This window comes from Apodemus sylvaticus, chromosome 10 (genome assembly GCF_947179515.1).
Source record: "Apodemus sylvaticus chromosome 10, mApoSyl1.1, whole genome shotgun sequence".
NCBI lineage: Eukaryota > Metazoa > Chordata > Mammalia > Rodentia > Muridae > Apodemus > Apodemus sylvaticus.
The window spans coordinates 36541295-36563865 of record NC_067481.1 but is presented as its reverse complement, the minus strand read 5'-3'; the positions used below and the strand labels follow the sequence as shown (position 1 = coordinate 36563865).

The window sequence follows — 22571 nt, the reverse complement described above, 5'->3', positions numbered from 1 at the left end:
AGCTACATCCCAAGCCAATGTACTTTTTTCTTCTTTGGACAGGGTTTCACTATGTACCACTGCCTGGCCTCAAACTTGCAATATATGTCAGGCTTACCTCAAACTCACAGAGATCCTTCTAGTGCTGGGATTAAAGGCGTGCAATACCATGCCCAGCTCTTTCGTTAAAAAAAGACAAAACAAATTTTATTTATATAATAATAATAATTATTATTATTATTACCAGGTGTATGTACATGATGTATGTGGAGAAGCAGGTCAGAGTGGTCATTAAAGGACAACATTGTGGAATTGATTCTCTCTCTCCACCTTTATATGGAATCCAGAAATTAAACTCAGGTCCACCAGGCTTATTAAGCAATCGCTTTTACCTGCTGAACCATCTCACCAGCCCCCATGTCTTTTATGTTATATATGTTGATTTGTTTGTTTGTTTGTGTGTTTGTTTTGGCTTTTTTGGATTTGGTTCTTTCGAGACAGGGTTTCTCTGTACAGCCCTGGCTGTCCTGGAACTCACTCTGTAGACCAGGCTGGCCTCAAACTCAGAAATCTACCTGTCTCTGCCTCCCAGAGTGCTGGGATTACAGGCGTGCACCACTACCACCCAGCTCTGTTTGTTTTTTAAACCTCAAAATGTGTTATGGTGGCACAGAGCTTTAATCCCAGCATTCCAGAGGCAGACGCAGGTAGATCTCTGTAAATAAGGAGTTGCAAGCCAGGCCAGCTTGACAGTGAGACCCTATCTCAACATAACAAAACAACATGAATGCCGGAAGCATATGATAAACAGTAGTTTAATAAAATCATACAACATATAGAGTATGTAAGTGCTTACAGTAAAAAAATCACATAAATTCTATGATAAAAATTAGTAAACAATTTAAAGTAGGGTACAATTTAATACTGATACAGCAGCAATAGCAGCTTTATACATGTTTTATCTATACAATTTTTTTTTTTTTGAGGCAGGTTCTTACCAAGTTGCCCAGGCTTCCCTCCACCTCAGTTTCCCACGTAGCTGGGACAACTGGCAGAAGCCACCATGTCCAGCCTAGTTTGTTTTCTTTTAAATAAGCCTTTTATGCCATAAGAATGATCAAATATACAGTACATAGTGGCTTATTCCTATTGTAAACATCATAATTGCCCACAAAATGACATTCTATTACAAATCCTTATTTATTTTCAGTGATAATTTCCCTTACTTTTTACATAATATCAAACTAGCTAGCACGTTTTCACAAAAGCTCTGCTGGATTGGGTGGTGCTTGCTTTGATCCTAGCTTGCAGTAAGTAGAGGAATGAAGATGTAAAGTCCAAGATCACTTGTGGCTGAACAGTTCCCGGACAGAATGGGCTACATGGAGACCTGTCTCAGACCACAAACAAGACCCTTCTAGCTGGTTCTAGATGTATCTCTTCTATATTATAAACATACATGTGGAACTCATAAACCGGACTGCCTCTTAGGTGCTAAACACTGTCCCCAGGACTACTCTCCAGTCTGATGACTTTCAAACACCATGATTTGGCATCTATATCATTCAACAGAAATAATGGGACTTCTGGAAACACAACTCTGTGGTAGGGTTTCTTTCCTACCACAGTGCAATAACAGCATCTGAGGTGATCCTGGACCTGGGAGTATGGCTTGGTGCACTTGCAAGAAGCACTTACTCAGCATGCTCAAAGCCCCGAGACTCCTCTGCACTGAAAAAAAAAAGATAGCTAGCTACTTCTGCATTTTGGGTGACACTCATTTCAATGGGAATGGCCCATCTATTCTCCTTAGAACATAAGTGATGGGATCCTGACTGAAGCTACATAATGTTCAGTGCCACAAAGACATGTAGTAAACCATGGAATCCCAGAAATAAATTTCAATTCTTCAGGAATGGACAAATATAGCTAGGTAAAATATAAGGTTCTCAGTTAAATGTGAATTTCAGAGAATAAGACATATACACATTGGTGTGATGAATGATTAGTTAGTTTTGTAGTCGCTGTGATGAAATAGCTGAGAAAAGGAAGAGTTCCTTTGGCTTACAGTTCTACTGCACACTCTGTTGTGGAAGGGAAGGGATCAAGGTAGCAGGAGCTTAAGCAGCTGGCCACAGTGCACCCACGGCTTAGGGTGATCTATCCCTGAGGGTAGGTTATCCCATCTCGGTTAACCCAATCAAGATGCAAAGCCATCTTCCAGGTAATTAAAGATAAAATGAAGTATATAATTGATATTAACCATCACATGAATGAGTGTATGTGTACATTTCTGTGTTAGTACTGGGGTTTGAACCCAGGGCCATGAACATTCCAGAGAAGCACTATATTCCTGAACTCCCTGCAAAGAATTAAATATAGTTTTTAAATGTAAATGTACCTCATTCAATATCAAGGAGAAATTTCTACTAGTTTAGCACATTCATGACCTTGAGTTCTATCTGTAATACTCAAATATTTGTTGTTTAGTAGGGCTGATTTATTCTTAAAGCTTTTTTTGTAGTTTATCTGAAATTCAAATCTAATGGACTACCTTATATTTTTATTTGCTAAGTCTGATAGCCCTAGATTAGCAAGAATGGAGTCCAGTGGGAGACACCTCCCTGCCAGCAACTACACAGGCTGGTTAGGAACAAAGCAGGAAGCAGGCTTCGTGACAGAATTGCCACAGACCGCAGAGGATCCTTGGCAAAGCAAGGGTTCATGCTGAAATCATGAAGAAGTTATTTGACTGCTGGAAAATGGACAGCAGATATAATAGTAAGGAATAAAGGCTGAAGATATAATCCAGGGTATATGTACTTAGCATGGTGAGGCCCTGGGTTCAGACACAAAGAGAAGTAGAGGGAAGAGGAGGACGAGGAAGAGGAAGAAGAGGAGAAAGAAGAAAGACTCAGACTATGCTCTTAATGTCATCACTTCTTTTATATAACAAATTATGTATACCGTTAGTATTTCCTAACATATTATTAGTTTTGTGTGTTGAAGGGGCACATATCATAGTTCTTTTCTTCCCTCCATTTGGGTCCTGGGCATTGAACTTGAGTCCCTAGACTTGGTGGCAAGTGTCTTTATCCTTTGAACCGTATTGCCAGCCCCTATGGAATTAAATTTGAACAGCTACTCTAACTACTCTATCTGGTTAGTTCCAGGATAAACATTAGTTTGCAGATTGCATTTTCTCATCCGTCCCCCTCACCATCGTGAACGCCAGACAATATCTAAATGCCTTTATGCCACAATATGTGTAGGCTTCAGACATACTCACTCCGAGTCTTTAAGAAGAATTACACCCATACAGTTACACATATTTTAGCACATTTACATTTGGGAGGGCTGGTCTCTCATTTTATGTTTCACTCCAGGGAGTCAGGCCGAGTTGCTCTCAGTTCTGTTCTTCGAAGCTGCTCATAGAGAGTGGCAGAGATTGAGTAGGGCTCTGAGGATGAGCCAGCTATAAAACAGAAAGTCACAGTTACAGTGTGAGTGGTGTTCCTATGGCCAGCACGGGTTGCTCCCTACCAACAAAGCCGTGCTGCTTGGAGCATGGCAGCTTTGCATTCCTGGCTCCCTTTCCCAGCCAGCCTAGGCTATATGGTGAGTTGTCTCAAAACCAAAACCAACCAACCAACCAACCAACCAACCAAACCAGCAGCAGCAGCAGCAGCACCACCACCACCACCACCACCACCACCACTAGCAGCATCACTACCAGCACCATCACCACTAGCAGCACAACAAGCAGTATCACCACCAGCAGCATCACTATCACTAGTACCACCACCAGCAGCAGCAGCACCACTACCACCACTACCACCACTACTAGCAGCACCACCACCAACACCACCACTAGCAGCACCACCAGCAGCACTAAACAAAAGTAAAGGACTAAGAGCAGGGATGACAAGATGAAACAGCTGGACTAGCTATGCACTTCCTATTTCCCAAAGGAATGTTCAGGTGAGAAATATGAATTCCAGCTGGGGTGGTAGCCCATGCATTTAATCCCAGACAGGAGTTTAAGGCCATCCTGGTCTATGTAGCAAGTTCCAGGTCAGCCAGGGTTATAAGGTTTAAAACAACAACAACAACAACAACAAAAAAGTATAGACAAAGGTTTTGTCTTGTTTTTTAAAAAATAAAACAAAACCGAATTCAAGTGGTTGAAGATTTTGCTCCAAGTGGAGTGCTTGCCATGCAATTCTGCCCTAGATTTGGTCCTCAGCTTGAAAAAAACCAAGCAAGCAAGCAACCAACCAATCAAGCAACTAACTAAGCAAGCAAACAACCAACCAAGAAAAATTAATCCATTGTAGACCAGCCTCAATTACATGGCTACTTAAGGCTCTTGGTGTGGGAGGAGCACATTTATAAATATGTAGAAAAATGAATTAGTCTTTTGACTAATGGTCAAATCTGTCACCTGTGGCTGGTGCACACTCTAAGAAGACTTACTTTATGGTTAATGGAAGTGTTTCTAAGAAGACTTACTTTATGGTTAATGGAAGTGTCGGGGCTGAGTGGGAAAGGTTGTTAACATTTTTTTGTGTTTTCAAGACAGGGTTTCTCTGTGAGACCCTGGCTGTTCTGGAACTTACTCTGTAGACCAGCCTGGCCTCGAACTCAGGGATCTACCTGTTTCTGCACCATCATACCTGACCTCTTTAACAATTTTTACTCCATATCTTTCTACTAAGTGGGTTTGGGTTTTTAATTATTATCATCATCATCATTGTTGTTATATTGGTGCCTGTTTCCATGATTCCCAGCACATTGTACTAATTATGGGGTAGGGCAAGGGTAGCAGGGTGCTAGGCTAATAGAGAAAGGGAGTGCCTAAGGCCTCTGTGAGGCTCCTCCCTTTATCTCAGGAGGCTGTGGTGCTTCCGCTCCATGGGAAGAAGGAATTACAGTGTTCAAAGCCTCAAGTCCAGCAACCCAGTCCCAGCATTCCAGCAGGGGAGAAAGAAGATAGCTTCTCGTCACAGATTCAGCAATACAGGAGATGAGAAGATGACCAAGCAAACCGGTGTGGACAAGATGCTGTTGACGTGTCTCACCTAAGCAGGCGAGTGAGAAAGCTGTCCAACCTCTTCCTGTTAACAGCACACAGCACAGCCTGACTCCCAACTCCATCTGCATCTGTGGCCTCTATTAGGCTCTCCCTAGAGACAGCCCTTGGCGCCATTTGTCAGCTTGTTTTATAGGCCATTAGGCCCCTCAGTGGGACACTTACACATGCTGTTCTTTTGTTGCCTAGGACATTCCCTTCTCTGACATTTATGGTGGGATAACCCCCTCTCTGTTACTTCCTATTCATTCTTTAAATGTCTGCTAGAATCATTATCTAAGGAAATATTCCAGGATAGGCCATCTAGGCTAGATCATATCCTGTCATGGGATCATGTTTTTTTCCAACAAAACCCTTATTCCTTTTCTTAATAGCACTCACTATGGGATGAGAAAATAAGGGATTCTTTGATTCACATCTTTATTTTCCACTGGACTGAAAGGTTCAAGACAGCAGATCTGGGGCTGGAGAGATGGCTCAGTGGTTAAGAATACTGGCTACCTGATATCAACGGGAGAAGAGGCCCTTGGTCCTGAGAAGACTCAATGCCCCAATGTAGGGGAATTCGAGGGCGGGGAGGTGGGAGTGGGTGGGTGGCTTAGGGAAAACACTCATAGAAGCAGGATGAGGGGGGGATGGGATAGGAGGTTTGGGGGGATGCGGGGACTGGGAAAGGGGATAACATTTGAAATGTAAATAATTAAAATATCCAATTTTAAAAAAAAGGAACACTATCTACTCTTCCAGAGGTCCTGAATTCAATTTCCAGCAACCACAAGGTGCCTCACAACCATCTCTAATGGGATCTGATGCCTTCTTCTAGTGTGTAAGCATACATGCAGACAGAGTACTCATACACACACAAACATAAATACATACTATAGATATTAAAGAAAAAAAAGACAAGCAGATCTATGTCTGCCTTTGTTAACCATTCTAATCCTGGTTCCCTAGTACAGTGCTTACCATACAGGAAGTACTTGGTACATTGTCACTAAAGGAAATTAAATCATCAAATATTCATTAGCAAAGGGGAAATGTAATCCTAGCTGTAAATTTAGTTTTTATTTTCTTCATAAAATTTGATAATACCAAATAATTAAATCATCTGCAAAGCAAACAGAACAAAAACTTATCATTCTCTGACTTGTTTGTTGTCTTTTTTGCTCGCCTTGGTAGCTCTGGAAGCTGAGCACCCGGTGTCTCTCAAGCTAGGTGAAGAAGGGCTTTACCACTGAGCTCCAGTTCCAGCCTCTTTTGGCTTCTTATTTTGAGACAAAAACTCACCATCAGGGTTCAGGAGTTGCCACCCAGACCATACAAACACTGGTCTCATTAAGCAAGAATAGTTTATTGAGGTCGGGCGGTGGTGGCAGCGCATGCCTGTAATCCCAGCACTCTGGGAGGCAGAGGCAGGTGGATTTCTGAGTTTGAGGCCAGCCTGGTCTACAGAGTGAGTTCCAGGACAGCCAGGGCTGCACAGAGAAACCCTGTCTTGAAAAAGCCAAATCCAAAAACCCAACCTTCCCCCACCCCCAAAAAAGAATAGTTTATTGAATTGAATGCACACCCAGGACTGAATGATCGGGACCACAAAAAATGACTTCGGCGTGTAACTGTGGTAACAGTTTGTTCTTAAGGCAGGCTTTTTACAGAAAAACCAAGTTCAGAAGTTCAGAAGGCATTTTGGCTAACCAGACAAAGTAAAGTGGGTTAAGAGGAATGGTGGGCAGGTGGTGGACAGGGGGTGTTTAAAGCACTGTAAGACAGCAGAGCATACAATACAACCAGAGCATTATGACCTTTTAGGAGAACTTTCCAGTGTCAGTCATGGATATTACTTGTGGGAAGTAGAGTCTGAGAACCTGAACTTAATTTCACCCTATGAGGAAAGTGGAGACTTAGTACAAACTGGCCACAGTTATGTTAAAAGGAGCAGGCCTTAACACTCACTAAGCTACACAATCAAGCCTTCAAAATACTCTGTAGTCTCTTCCTGTCTCAACCTCTCAAGTATTTTAAGTCTGTACCAACAAGACAGGCTTTTTTGTTTGTATTTTGACGCTCCTAGCTGAAATCAGGGACTCACTATAAATCCCAGGTTGACCTTCAGCTGGTGATCCTGCCTCTACCTCCCAGTACTAGGATGAAAGCTGTGTATTGCCTGGCTTGATTTATTATTAGCAATTAAAATTTTTCTTTTGTTTTCAAGACAGGGTTTCTTTGTGTGGCCCTGGCTGTCCCAGAACCCAGTCTGTAGACCAGGCTGGTGTTGACCTCAGATTTCTGCTTTCCTCTGCCTCCCAAGAGCTGGGATTGAAGGCCTGTGTCACCACTGCCTAGCTATTTTTAATTTCTAAACTATGTGAATGTACTCATGAGTACTCCAGAGGCCAGAACTGTCAGATGCTCTAGGAACCAGAGTCATTAATTGGGAACTGCCTGCTGTGGATGCTGGGAATCCAACCCACCTCTTGTGTAAGAACAGTATATACTCTTAACTGCTACATACTCTCCAGCTCATTATTAGTAATTATTATTGTTACTAAGAGAGCTACATGACGATTCATACTTTTTTTTTTTTTTTTGGTTTTTTTGGATTTGGTTTTTTTCGAGACAGGGTTTCTCTGTGTAGCCCTGGCTGTCCTGGAACTCACTCTGTAGACCAGGCTGGCCTTGAACTCAGAAATCCGCCTGCCTCTGTCTTCCAGAGTGCTGGGATTACAGGCGTGCGCAACCACTGCCCGGCCAACGATTCATACTTTTAATCCCCATACTTGTGAGGCAGAGGCAGGAGGATCTCTACAAGTTTGAGGTCAGCCTGGTCTACAAAGTGAATTCCAGTACAGCCAAGGCTACACAGAGAAACCTTGTTTTGAAAAACCAAGAGAGAGTGAGAGAGCGAGTGAGTGAGCAAGAGAGAGATACTTTTTTAAAGTAGTGGAACAAACCTATTATCCTAAAAGTTGAGTCAGGAAGTTTATGCTCTTGAGGTCAGCCTGGGAGTTAGATTGTGAGACTCTATTTTAAAATATATAAATAAGTACTTTTGATTCTAAATAAATTAGCTTACTTTCCCTCCCTCTTTTCCTCCCTCCAGCGCTTGGCATTGAACCAGGCCCTAATGCATGCCAGGCTACACTCTCTGCTCTAATAGGAATTGTATTTCAGGCTAATGACCAGAGGAGTTAAGCAAGGATTTTCTGTTTTCCCACACGGACTTACCTGAAACTTTCTCCTTAAGGCACGAGTCATGACTGGAGTGAGTCCAGTTCCTGTTTCCATGTTTTCTTTATTGTTAAGAGGGGTCCCACCTGGGCTCCTGTGGAGAAGAGAAGAGCTGGGTTTTATTCCTATGGTCCAAAGTGACTTGGAAAGCAGAGAGGTGAGTGAGAGGCTCTTACCTTTCTACCTCGACTTTTCTCAGCAGTTTCCGGAGATCGATTTGGCTTTTACCAGGAGTACTGTAAATAAAGACATGAACATTAAACCTTCCAGACTTCACTTCTTCTAAACCAGGTCAGTTTTATAGTTTTTTTTTTTTCTACATTAAGACAACAATAGGTTGGGTGGTGTCTGCCCATGCCTTTAATCCCAGCACTCAGGAGGCACAGACAGGTGGATCTCTATGAGTTTGAGGCCAGTCTGGTCTACAGAGTTAGTTCCAGGAGAGCCAGGGCTACACAGAAAAGACCTGTCTCAAAAAAAAAAATCAATAATAATGGTTAATAATAATAATGATAAATAATAATACAAGAAAATAGTAGCAGATGCAGCATAAGGTCATATGCATATTCTTTCTTCCCCTACCCCAACCCATGTAGCTTAGGCTGTCCTGAAATTCACTATATAGACTAGGCTGGCTTAGCACTCAGCGATCCACCTGCCTCTGCCTCCCAAGTGCTGGGATCAAAGGTGTTTAGAGTTTATTTTGGCCTATGATTTAAGGAGGGATGCATACTGAGTACGGCGGTGCATGTTTTTAATGCTATTACTTGGGAGGCAGAGGCAGGGGAATCTCTGCGAGTTAAGCCAGACTGGTCTAGACAGTGAGTTCCAAGTCAGTGAGGCCTACATAATGAGATTCTCCTGTAGAAGAAGAAAAAAAGGGAAAGGAAGAAAAGAACAGACCATGCAGGAAAGGACTGACAGTCCACTGGTGCACAGACCAGCATAAGGGATCCGGTTACATTGCACCCATAGGCAGGAGGCAGATGAATGAAATTTAAAAACAAAAAGTGTGTGTGTATGTGTGTGTGTGTGTGTGCATGCCTGCATGAATTTTGCTTTTGTCTTTAAATTTTTCTGTAGGTTTCAATTTTTCTATAGTAAGCAAATGTAATTTTAAAAGTTACAGTTGAAGCTAGGTGTAGTGGTGCAGGCCTTTCGTCCCAGCACTTAGGAGGCAGGTGGATTTGTCAGAGTTCCAGGCCAGCCTGGTCTACAGAGTGAGTTCCTGCGTACTGGGAGCGACTGAGTGGGTTTCTGTCTCAAGATAGGATTTTTTTGCCCATTTTAAACTTTTTGTTTTGTGTTACAAACAACAACAGAAAACAAAAAGTTAAAAATGGGTCAAAAGGGGTAGAGAGATGGTTCAGCGGTTAAGAGCACTCACTGACTGCTCTTCCAGGGGTCCTGAGTTCAAATCCCAGGAATCACATGGTGGCTCACAACCATCTGTAATGAGATCTGATGCCCTCTTCCGGTGTCTGAGGAGAGTCACAGTGTACTCACACACATAAAAGAAATTTTAAAAAAGGCCAAAGAAGGGCCAGTGAGATGATTCAGTGGGTAAGGACCCTTTGCTGTGTATGCTTGATGGTCAGAGTTCAATCCTCAGAATCCTTGTGACGGTAGAAGAGAGAACCAAGGCCACAAAGCTGTCTTCTGACCTCCATACAAGGGCAGAGGCTGTGTACATTTTCCCCTACCCCCAACACACACACAATAATAAATTACATTTAATTAAAAGAAAATCACATTTTAAGTAGCAGTAGAGAATAACAATGTGTAATTCCTTACTTACATTAAGACATTTTTAATTCGAGCTGCTGACCCCCTGGAGTTAGGTTTCAGGGTAACACGCTGCAGGTCTGAGAGTGTAACTAGCGGAGTCCGTTCCTCTGGTGGTGATGGTACAAACTTTAATTACAAAACAAGACATTAGAGATACATATTAAAATACTGCTCTAACATCAACACACCAAAACAGCAAATGTTTTGGTGGCCAGAGTGTAAGTTTTCTATGATTCAACTCAATTTTTGTTTCAAAGGTTCAGAGGCTCTCTCTCACCCTCTCTCATCTCTCTCAGGTTTTACTAGATAGGATGCCATTGGTTAGAGTAGGCTGGCCTGAAACTTACTATGATATGGCCTTGAATTCAAAGAAATACTCCTGCCTCAGTCTAAGTGCTAAGATTACAGGTATGAGGCACCACACTATCTAGTGTGTTTTTATCTACAGTTCTGTCTCATGCAGCCCAGGCTTGCTGAGTTGCCATGTTCTGAAGGATAACATTGACCTCCTCACTCTTGGCTACCACCTCCCCAGTGCTAGGATCATTGGTGTACATCACTGTGCCTATCTTGAATGTGAGACGTGTAAGGGTATGCATGATGTATGTGAACCTATTCTTGTGCATGTGTGTGTGCATGTGTGTGTGAATGTGTGTGTGAGGCCAGGATCAATGGCGGGCATCTTCATTGTCACTCACTATCACCTGGAGCTGCCAGGGAGCTTTGGCACTGTTTCCACTTCTCCAGTTTTAGAATAGGTAGGGCTGCTTTTTAAAACATGAGTGACAGGAATCTGAATTCAGGTCTTTATGCTTTTGTGGCAAGCACTTTACCAAGTGAACCATCTCCCAAGCCTTCTTTCTTTGTTGTTGTTGTTGTTTGTTTGATTGTTTGTTTTATTTTTGTTTTTAAATATTGAACCCAGGGCCTCAAACATATTAGACAAATGCTCTGTTATTAAACTGTATACCCAGAGGCCACCAAATGATTTCTGTACAATAAGTTTATTGTATTTATTGCTCACAAAGGAACAACCAGGTTAAAAAAGGAAAATGCCAGGCATGGTGCCATGTTTCTAATACTTGTAAGGTTTAGGTATGGTGTGTTCCAGGAGTTGAAGGTGGCCTAGGTTAAGTACCAAGATCTTATCTCAGAAAAACATACCTTGTAGCTTGGGAGATAGCTTAGTTGGTAGTGTTTACTGTTTAAAGATGAGAACTTTTTACCCAGCATCTGTGTAAAAAGTGGGGCGTGTGAGAAGACATCTGCAGTGGTAGCACAGGGGTGTGTGGGGTGTGGGGGGGAGGGTGGGGTGTGGGGGGTGTGTGGGCGTGGGGTGTGGAGGTGTGGGGGAGGTTGGGGGGAGTGAGGAGGGTCCCTGGGACTTGCTGCTCAACCTGTGCATCTGAACCAGGGAGCTTTAGGCTTGGTGAGGCACCACATCAAAGAGTCAGGTAGATGCCCGGCATGGTGGTGCTGACCTTTAATCCCAGCACTCGGGAGGCAGAGGCAAGTGGGTTTCTGTGAGTTCAAGGCCAGCCTGCCTGGTCTACACAGTGAGTTCTAGGATAGCCAGGGCTATACTCTGTATGAAAGTAAGTAAGTAAGTAAGTAAACAAACAAAGAAAGAATGTAAGGTGGAAAGCAATAGAGCAAGACGCCCACTCATGCCCTCACAAACACACAGATATGACACACATGCAAAGCACCCCAAAAGGAAGCAGGCCATATATGTGTGTTCACCGACATCTTACCTTCTTTCTTTCATCAATATTCTGTGTCTTTTTTAATTTCACTGTGAGTAGATCTTTAACTGTTATATGCATGGGTCCATCTTTCTTGAATGGTCCAACCTTAAAATATACAAAGAGGTTAGAATTAAAATTGGGATCAAGACATCTAGTGAAATCAAAATCCAAGTCTACCTTGTAAAGTCTCAAGGTTTGAAAGTTAACTTGCCATTGTTATTTATTTATTTATTTATTTATTTATTTATTTTTTCCTTTTCCTTGTATGTGACATGTGACTGTATGTATGTATGTATGCATGCATGCATGTATGTGTACTACATGTATGCCTGGTACCCTTGGAAATTACAAGAGGATGTCAGATCTCTTGGAACTAGAGTTATAGATAGTTGTATTCTACAAAGTTGGTGCTAGGAACCAAACCCTAGCAAGTGCTCTTAACTGCTGAGCCATTTTTCCAGCTCCTCCACACTCCAGAATTTTTTCTTTTTTTCTTTGTATTTTTGTTCTGAGACTAGATTCAAATACAAAATATAGCCATAAACTCACCATATAACCAAGGATGACCTTAACTCTTTTTTTTGTTTTGTTTTTGTTTTTCTGAGACAGGATTTCTCTACATAGCCCTTGCTGTCCTGGAACTCGCTCTGTAGACCAGGCTGGCCTTGAACTCAGAAATCTACCTGCCTCCCAAGTGCTGGGATTATATGCACCACCACAGTCTAGTGACCTTGAACTCTTGATCCTCCTACTTCTACTTCTGAACTGCTAGACTTAGATATATGTTCTAGAGTTGGGAATAAATCTTTCAAAATACACAATAATTGGAGCAAGGCATAGTGGTGTATACACATACACATATGTATGTATTAGTATGTGCATATATGTGTGTATGCACGTATGTATGCATATATGGTGGACTACAGTACAAGCTCAAGAAACTGAAGGAAAAAGTCACAAGTTAGAGGCTAGCCTGTGCTACTACATACTCAGTTCTAAGCCAGTCTTGGTTATATATCAAGATCCTGTTTTAAAGAACAAATAGACAAAAATTGCCAACAACAAAAACCTAAAATAAAACAAAGGAAGAAAACCCAATAACTACATGGGTGCGGTGACATATGCCCATAATGCCACCTACTCAAAGACTAAAGCAGGATTGCTAGAGCCTGCCAGTTCAAGACCAACTTGGGCAACACAATGAGACTATATCTAAAAACAAAAACAAGCCCCAACCCTGAAAAAAAATCAATAAAACCTTATAACAAATCAAATCAGAACAAAATATAGCCTTTGGTCCAGCTTTAGAAGGCTACTTGGCTTTACTCCTGTAGTACACTCTAACTAAGACACACTGTTTCTAATTATTTCTTACCTGAAGTGCTCTAGTGGTACCAGATTTTCTGAGCAGCAAATGTGCTAGGGGTGGTGGAGGGGGAGGGAGGGGGGGAGGAGGGGGCGGAGGGGGAGGAGGAGGAGGAGGAGGAGGAGCAGGGGGAGGATGACTGGCTGGCTGTGGCTGTGTGGGAGGAAATACAGTTTGGGATTCCCCACAGGTTGTTGGAGCACAGGCAGGCACAGTTGTAAGTTTATCACTCAGGCAACACGTGTGACAACAGCTTGAACGAGATGAGTTTTCTGAGATATTCTGGAAGACACCATATTTGACAAATGGACAACAGATTAATTGGGTGATGGATAATTATTTTTTCTTTTTTCAGACAGGGTTTCATACTGTAGCTTAGGCTGGCCTTAAACTCAAGGCAAACTATTTCCTCAGTATTGCTGGTGTTAGGATTACAGGGATGTAGACTACTCCTGACACTAACAAATTTACTTCAACAGTTCTAATGTTTATTGGGCCACAGAGAAGGCTTACAGTTATAAGCTTGCAGCTCCTGCAGAGGACTTGGCTTGGTTCCCAGAGCAAACAGGGCATCTCACAACTGTCTAACTCCGTTCCAAGAGATCAGATACCCTCTCTGGCCATCTACCCACCCAACACACCTAGACTGTTTTTTTTGTTTTTTTTTTTTTTGTTTCCAGTTATGAGGAGCACACTCAGGGCCTTGTGCATTTTAAGATACTACTGTACTAATGGACCACAGCCTTGCTTTAAGATGGTCTACACGTGAGGAAATATAAGTATGTATATATGTGCTTTATTATTATTTTGGTTTTTTGAGACAGGGTTTCTCTGTATAGCCCTGGCTGTCCTGGAGCTTACTCTGTAGACTAGACTGGTCTTGAACTCAGAAATCTACCTGCCTCCTGAGTGCTGGGATTAAAGGTGTGTGCTACCACTGCCTGGTGATTTTTTTTTCCTCACAGTGGCCCAGATCTCACTCTGTGATCCAGGCTGGGCAATCCTTATGCCTCTGCCATGCACCTAATGGAAAGTGTTGGTAGCGGGTGCAGGGAATTCTTAGTGTCCTGGCTTCTTTTGTTGCTCATTGCTGTGCTGAGGATTGAACATCTGGCATTTTAGGCAAACAGTCTACCACAGAGCTACACTCCCAGGCTCATGAATGTCACATTTGCACACATTTGCACACATTTGCACACTCATCCCTCTTCAGTATTTATTATTTGCAACTCCCCCTTCCCTCACACTGGAGATTGACCTTGGAGTTCACATGGCAGGCAAGTGCTTTGACATTAAATTATATGCCCCGTTAACATATTTTTTAAAGAATTATTGATTTATTTTATGCATATGAGTATACTTTAGCTGTCTTCAGACACCATAGAAGTGGGCATCAGATCCCAGAACAGATGGTTGTGAGCCACCATGTGGTTGCTGGGAGTTGAGCTCAGGACCTCTGGATGCGCAATCAGTGCTCTTAACTATAGAGTCATTTCTCCGGGCCTAAAAATATGTTTTGTGAGACAGGCTCTCATGTCTCCCAGGCAGGCTTCAGCCTCCTTATGTTGCTGAGGATGGCCTTCCCTTCCAATCTCCCAGCCTTTACTTTCTTTTCTTTTTTTTTTTTTAAAGATTTATTTTATTTATATGAGTATACTGTAGCTGTCTTCAGACACACCAGAAGAAGGCATCAGATCCCATCACGGATGGTTGTGAGCCACCATGTGGTTGCTGGGATTTGAACTCAGGATTTCTGGAAGAGCAGTCAGTGCTCTTAACCACTGAGCCATCTCTCCAGCCCTCTTTTCTTTTTTTTAAGATTTATTTATTTTATGTATGAGTACACTGTAACTGTACAGATGGTTGTGAGCCACCATGTGGTTGCTAGGATTTGAACTCAGGACCTCTGGAAGAGCAGTCGGTGCTCTTAACCTCTGAACCATCCCTCCAGCTCCCAGCCTTTATTTCCTAAGTGCTATGTTTACACTTCTATATCACCACGGCTGTTATGTAGTGCCAGGGCCTCCTGTGTGCTGACTGAGTGCTCTACCAACTAAGTCCATCTCTAGCTACTTCCTGCTGAAAATAAGACAAAACTATGATTTAATGAGTTACTCATCTTATGTTATATATACGTATGTGCGCCATCTGTTTGAATGTGCAGTGTGGGTATAGCTGCCCACACAAGTCAGAAGAGGGTTATAGGAACTGAGTCCCTGGTACTAGGGTTACAGGCAATAAGGAGACACCGGGCATTGGTGCTGTGAACTAAACTGGGTTCTCAGCAAGAGCAGCAAGTACTCCTGTGGTTACAGGGTCTTTTCCTCACCATAGCACATAGAGGCTTCATTAGTTTATGCTCTTCTCAATAATGTAAGAGAGCATCCATTTCTCTAAACCTTTTACGGTTTTTGGTTGTTTTGTCAATCTGATCAAGTTCAGTGTGGCCCGCTGAATTTCCTTTTATATTTCTATTTTATTTTATTTATAATTCCTTTTTATACTTTTATTTTGTTTATATGGCCAAGACCATTACTTTTTCCTAATGTACATTTAAAAATAGATTTAAATTTTAATTACTTAGATGTGTGTATATGTGCACTCCTGAGTACAGATTCCTTTGGAGGCCAGAGAATCTGGATCCCTTGAAGCAGGAGTTCCAGGCATGTGCATGACTCCCACTACAGGTGCGAGGAACCAAGTCTGATTGTATTCAAGAGTAGCACACTCTCTTAATTGGGCAGCCATCTCCCCAGTGCCCCCATTATAGTCTTGCCTTCCTCTTTTACAAAGGAACTCTTTTTGCCTGATATTTGAGGTAACACCCAAATTCATATCTGGAGTAGTTTCCTACTGCAACAGCCTTTTCAGATAAAATCTCTGATGTCTGTTTGGCGGTACTCACCTTCAGGTTTTCTTGGAGTTTACACAGTTCACTTTTCAAAACACACAGTTGTTGTTTTAGACTGTGAAGTTCTCTGTGATAGACTCGGGATGGGAAGATGGCATCTTTCAATACTTCTAAACTCTGAAATTCATAAATAAACAAGCCTGAGTCTCATGAGCAGCATGATAAATCAAGTGGTGTCACATATATCTTATGTAAGCAGAGACAGGTGTAATCGCACAAATTAATCTTATCCAAGCTTAGCCTTGGGAGTGTATCAAGCCTAGGAACCATAAAAGAACACAAATACCAAGTTTGGCAGAACAAAAACAAACACTATATTGCTGAAAACAGGTTTATGAACCCTATACCTGGGCTACACAGGTCTGACAGCAACTGTATATGCACCACGCTCTATTTGTCCAAAGGTTTATTGCGTCTTTGATGTTAGGAAATCTGAAGTTCCAAGATAGTCTTAGCCAGTTTCTGCTTTGGGGAATATCTGTTGAAGAAGTAACCACTCTGTGGAAGAAACATCAAACAAAACAAATAAAAAAATCATAGGTCTTGGCTGGGCATGGTAGTGCACACTCAGAAAGCAGAGGCAGGAGGATGGATATAAGTTCAAGGCAAGCTTGTTCTACATAGTGAGTTCCAGCCAGTCAGAACAATATAGTAAGACCCTGCCTTAAAAAAGAAAGAACATCCCTGCTTCCAAGTCACACTACAAAATCAGGTGGATCTCTAGGCCAATAAAGGCTACTGAGTGAGACTCTGCCCCCCAAAAAAACAAAATACACCATCCCCTAACCCTACCTAGGTCAGAGTGACAGCTTCTAATTAAGTAATTAATAGGCTTTATTTATTTTAAATTAATTAATTTGGGGGCTGGGGAGTGAGGCTAAGGCGGTATGCTAAGCGTACGTTCTTGCAGTGAGCTGCATCTTCCACCACTAATGGCTTGTTTATAGTGTGACTCAGGACCAGGCTCAGAATCAATTGCTGACTTCATCGCTTTGCTTTTGATTTTTTGCGACAGGGTCTCACCATGTTGTTCTGACTGTCCTGGAACTGATTGTAGACCATGGTTGCCTTGAATTTACACCTCTCTCCTGTGTTTCCTGAGTACTGGGATCACATGTGTGCGCTAAACAGCTTTATTTATTTATTTATTTATTTATTTATTTATTTATTTATTTATTTACTATTGGATTAAAAAGAATTATGTGTGTGTGTGTGTGTGTGTGACTTTGTTAAACATGATATGGGTTTATAGATGTGGGCTACAAAGCCTGGCTTTATTTTTAATTTTTTTGTCCTTCATGTGTGATGCCATGAGTTTAATCCCTGGCATACCAAGAATAAAATAAGCTAAATAAGGTGGAGAAACAGGGCAGGGGTTAAAGCAGGATGATTTCTCAAAGCTCAAGGTCAGTGGGGCTATAGAGAGTTCTAGGGTAGCCAGGACTAGAGATAAAAAGACTGTCTCAAAGGAAACCAACAAAGTAAGACGCTATCCTCAAGAACAAAAGAAAGTGGAGAGGGATTACATGGATGGGCGCACAAGCATGTTGGTAGGAACATGAGCGCCCTACACTTCCTGGGCTCAGCAGCACAGCCTTCCTTTCTATGACACACTCAACTTCAGAGTTCCAGCACAGATGACCAACCTGACCAGAACTAAGGCTTTTATCTAAGTTCTGTGCCCCTCTCTCATCAGATAGTTGCTGTAATTATTCAGTAAAATTCAACTCAAAAGGGGAAGTTGGTTACTTTGGGTTTAAATACAACTCCTCTGATTCCTACCTCATTGGAACGCATTTTTAAAGAAAGGTTTGTGTGTGTGCGTATGTGTGTGTGTGTGTGTGTGTGTCTGAAGATTCTTGAGGAGCCCAGAAGAAGGTATCAGATCCCCCCCCCCCCCTGTGCTGGAGTTACAGGCAACTATGAGCTGCCCTGCATGGGTGCTGGGAACTCAGAGTATTCTAGGCAAGAGCAGTCTGAACCACGTAGCCATCTCTGCAGTCCTCATTTGAACTTTTGTGCTATGCAAAATTCAGGATGTCTGGTTAAAAATTTAATTTACTTACTTTTTAGCTTCCTATAGGCTTTGAATTAGCTGTCTAAATTGATAACCTTGAAATCCGCCTGCCTCTGCCTCCCAGAGTGCTGGGATTAAAGGCGTGAGCCACCACCGCCCGGCTATAACCTTGAATTCTTGATCATCCTGTCAACCTACAGAATGCTAGGATTAATGGTATATGCTACCATGTCCATCTTAAAAATACTGTGCGTGTGTGCACACTATGGTATATGTGCTATGTTCAGAGGACAATCCTAGGAGTGGGTTCTCTCCTTCCACCACGCAGGTCCCAGGGATCAAACTCTACAAGTCAGGCTTGGAGGCAAAGGCTGTTTACCTGCTGAGCCTTCTTGTCAGCACTGCTTTGCTCTTCAGGGTTAGAGACAGGGTTTCCTTTGGCATCGCCCTATATATCCCTCAGCTGGCCTAGCACTCAGACATCTGCCTGCAGTCTCTAGAGTGATGTCACTGAAGACTTGTGCCACTGTGCCCTTCTCTCTCTCTCCCTTTTTAAAGATTTATATATTTTATTTATATGAATATACTTTAGCTATCTTCAGACACACCAGAAGAGGGCATCAGATCCCATTACAGATGGTTGTGAGCTACCATGTAGCTGCTGGGAATTGAACTCAGACTCTCTAGAAGAGCAGCCAGTGCTCTTAACAGCTGAGCCATCTCTCCAGCCCCACTGTGCACTTCTCTACTTTGACTTCATAGCCCAAGTTGGCCTGGAACTCACGATGTAGCCCATGAGAATCTTGAACTCTCAGTAATTCTCCTGCCTCAACCTCCTGAGTGGTGGGGTCACAGAGAGCATGAACTATACCATACCCAGCAGTACTTTTAGTATACACACAGTTCAAACTTCACACGGGACATACTTAAAATAAAAATGATTTATGTGGGGGTTGAAATTAAAATTGGACTGCATGTTCTATAGTATCACTGGCTGAGATGGATAAGATCTAATGGTTTCTGTCTTCTCCATCACACCTTACCTTTCTGGTGTGGGTGGTGGAGGGGGAGGTGTCAATAACTTGGGCGGGACTCGAGAGGCTTCTTTCTTCTTAAACAATAGTTTGGCTTTGGCTTTTAGCTTTCTTCTTCGCTGTTTGTACTTGGGCATGATTTCTATAGAGAAAAATTTAAAGTTGAGAAAATGTATTTTATGTAGATGGGTACCTGCCTGCTTATGTGGCTATCTTCCTGGTGCCTGAGGAGGCCAGGAGAGGGCTTCATATCCACTGAAATTGGAGCTTCAGGGGGTTGTGAGCTCCCATATGGGTGCTGGGGATTGAATCCAAGTCCTCTGGAAGAGCAGCTAGTGCTCTTAACTACAGAGCCATTTCTTTAGTTCCGGAAATGCATGTTCAGTGACTTACTTTATATATCCCTGGATATATCATCTTGGTTGTTTTATGTTTATTTCAAGGACTTACTTTATATATCCCTGGATATATCATCTTGGTTGTTTTATGTTTATTTCAAGGTTTTTCCTTTTTTTTTCAACCTAGGTTAAGAAATAAATTGTAGTTGTGGGCATGGTGGTAGAGATGTGTAGTAATCCCAGCACTGGGGGCTGGGATTTGAAGCAGGACCACTGTGTAAGAACATCTTAAAATACATAGGTGATCCTGTATCCAAAACATCTAAAATCTGAGGTACAGTGTCCACACCTGTACTCACTACTGAGAAGGTGGAGACAGGTAGATCAGGGCTGAAGGATAGATTCAGCTGCCTAATGAGTTCCAAGGCTAGCCTGGGCACATGAGACCCTGCCTCATAAAACAAAATAAAACCAAAACCCAGAGAGAAAGTAAGCGGTATTCTAGAAATATGTCAAATGGAGGAAGATGTAAGCTCAGACTGTAAGGTCTGCAGAATCTTTTCCTTTGGCTTTACATTAGTCCCTCACCTTGCTTTTGTGGTTTTATTCATGAAGCCAAATGAGTTTCTCTTTATTCCCTGCAAGTCCCTCTTCCCCAGCTGGAGACGGAACCCAGGGCTTGGCTCTTGCTTAGGCAAGTGCTCTATTACTGAGCTGACCCTCCTTCCTTTTTTAAAAGTCGTTTTGAGACAAGATCCTGTGCATCCCAGGCTGGCCTTCAGACTTCCTATACAGTTGAGAATGGCTCCTGCCTCTACTTGTTTGACTGCAGTATAGGATCACATTGGGTTTACAAAGAACTGCAGAGTCAAGCCAAGGCTTTCTGAGTTAGAAAACGGCTTACCACGTGACTCCAGTACTTAGCCATTGGCTTTCCTTGTAGTTGAGAAAATGGCTGTAGGGGATTATCTTATATTACAAGATGGGTTTGTGATTCAGCAACATATATTGAGCATCTACTGTGATAGATGTCATAGTGGGAAGGACCATTTATTTTTTATTTTATTTTATTTTTGAATTTGTTTTTTTCGAGACAGGGTTTCTCTGTATAGCTCTGGCTGTCCTGGAACTCACTCTGTACACCAGGCTGGCCTTGAACTCAGAAATCCGCCTGCCTCTGTCTCCCAGAGTGCTGGGATTACAGGCGTGCCCCACCACCGCCCGGCTAAGGAGGGACCATTTAGTAAATGCCCCTTTAAGCTGGGTACATTCTACTTTTCCCTTGCTAATCTTCAATCTTCTCAAAGGTTTTAATCCCTGACAAGAAAAATTTTAGTCCTAGTGTTATACAAAATGAAGCTGAGGGTTAGATTAGCTATCTGTCCAATATAATACAATAAAGTATAAAAATGCAAACCTGTAGCTCTTCAGAGACCATGGCCTTTTCTAATAGACTATGGGGCTACAGTAATATTAACAGGCTTTATACTATTACCCAAAATGAAAGTCTTGTTTTAAGACAATTGTTGTATTTTGAAACACTTAATAGTATTTAAAATATTTATGTTTTATATTTAAATATATATCCTTATCTGAAAAAAATAAAAATTAAAAAAAATCCTGGGTTAGTTGTTGATACATATACAAGCTCCTGTCTCAGAACAATAGTTAGTCTTCATGAGTTGACATTGCTGGTTCTTTAAGAACTCCATCAGTTATATGGAAAGTTCTTTGGCCAGGGGCACTTCTAAAACTGTAGCAGCAGCGTAAAGGGCAGGTTTCATCATCAGCGTTCTAAAACACATTTTCTTTACATCCACATTTAGTCAATTTAATTTCCATCACCAATTCAGCTGGTTCACCTGAATCACTGTAGCATGATCACTGCCATTGACTATAGTCAATTTTGTTTTATTTTGTGGAGCATTGCCCTCCCCCTGCCCCGCCCCTCGGTTCTTTCCTGTGTCTTTCTCAGAGTGATCACAGGTCTTTAGTCTTACCCAGCACACTACTGGACATACAGTAAAAAGGGTATACTTTTTAAAAGTAGATGTCAGTAGTAACTTTGCATCATGGAACACTGTAAAATTACCTGACATATAAAATATTTCTCCACAAACTTAAATGTGCTGAAGAATGGCGGGGGAGAGCATCTGGTTAAATATATATTCTGATAGGAAATTTCGGTAGATTCTTATAATTTACATTTGTCACTAGCGCCCAGAGAAGCCAATCACCGCTAGTCGGCGGCCCCCTTTGAGAAGTAAAAAGTTATGAAAAAGATTGGGCAAAAGGCAATCCCTTCAAAACATATTGCAGTGTTAAATAAAAATGTGGCTCAGAGCTGGGCAGTGGTGGAGCACGTCTTTAATCCCAGCACTTGGGAGGCAGAGGCAGGCGGATTTTTGAGTTCAAGGCCAGCCTGGTCTTGTCTACAGATTGAGTTCCAGGACAGCCAGGGCTATACAGAGAAACCCTGTCTCGAAAAAACCAAATCAAAAAAAAAAGGGGGGGGGGCGGGGAAGCTCAGAAGTTGCCAGCGGAGCTCTTATCCCGTCCCAAACCTTTCCTTTTCTGCTCCATGCCCCTTCCCTGTCCGGCTCAAGACCCACCTCCATCATAAGAACCCAACCATCAACAGTCCGAGCAACGGAAGACTGGACCAGGTAACAAAGAGAAAAAAAAGTCGTTGCACTTACTAGTGTAAGAGCCTGGGGTTTAGACGAAGTTCGGGCCTAAGCCTCTTCCACACCATAAAGAAAATTTCAAAATTAAATCTTTGCCGAGGAGCGACCAATCATAGACGTGGTCTCTACAGGGCTCGTTGTCTTCAAAGGATCAAAGCACATCTTGGACTACGATTGGCCGAACGAGCTTTACATCCTGGCCAATCAGAACTGAGGCGCTTCTTGTATGAATAAGGGAAGGCGGGCGAGAAGGGGCGGGGAAGCCAAAGAGAAAAGAAGGTGTGTCACGTCGCCTAGGCCCGCAGTGGAAGCTTTTATGTCATTGGCTGCTGCTGTTTCTGAGTGCACCAATCGCAAACTCTTTTCCAAGTATGAACTTGAAA

The 22571-nt window shown here is 42.4% G+C and overlaps 1 protein-coding gene across 2 annotated transcripts; it reads right to left on the bottom strand.

Moving 5' to 3' along the window:
* Positions 1–1713: 1713 nt before the first annotated feature.
* On the bottom strand, positions 1714–22369 carry Prr11 (proline rich 11). 2 transcript variants are annotated; one of them, XM_052197665.1, is made up of 10 exons: positions 22201–22355; positions 19173–19305; positions 16460–16610; positions 16107–16229; positions 13211–13483; positions 11842–11940; positions 10098–10213; positions 8476–8535; positions 8297–8393; positions 1714–3454 (listed from the first exon to the last, which is right to left on the bottom strand). In XM_052197665.1, the coding sequence occupies exons 2-10, from the start codon at positions 19298–19300 to the stop codon at positions 3386–3388; spliced, it is 1116 nt and encodes a 371-aa protein (XP_052053625.1). In that variant the 5' UTR covers positions 19301–19305; positions 22201–22355; the 3' UTR covers positions 1714–3385. The 2 variants fall into 2 exon arrangements, with proteins under 2 accessions (XP_052053625.1, XP_052053626.1); XM_052197666.1 differs by lacking the exon at positions 1714–3454 and adding an exon at positions 3656–6953 and having other exon boundaries at positions 22201–22369.
* Positions 22370–22571: the final 202 nt, after the last annotated feature.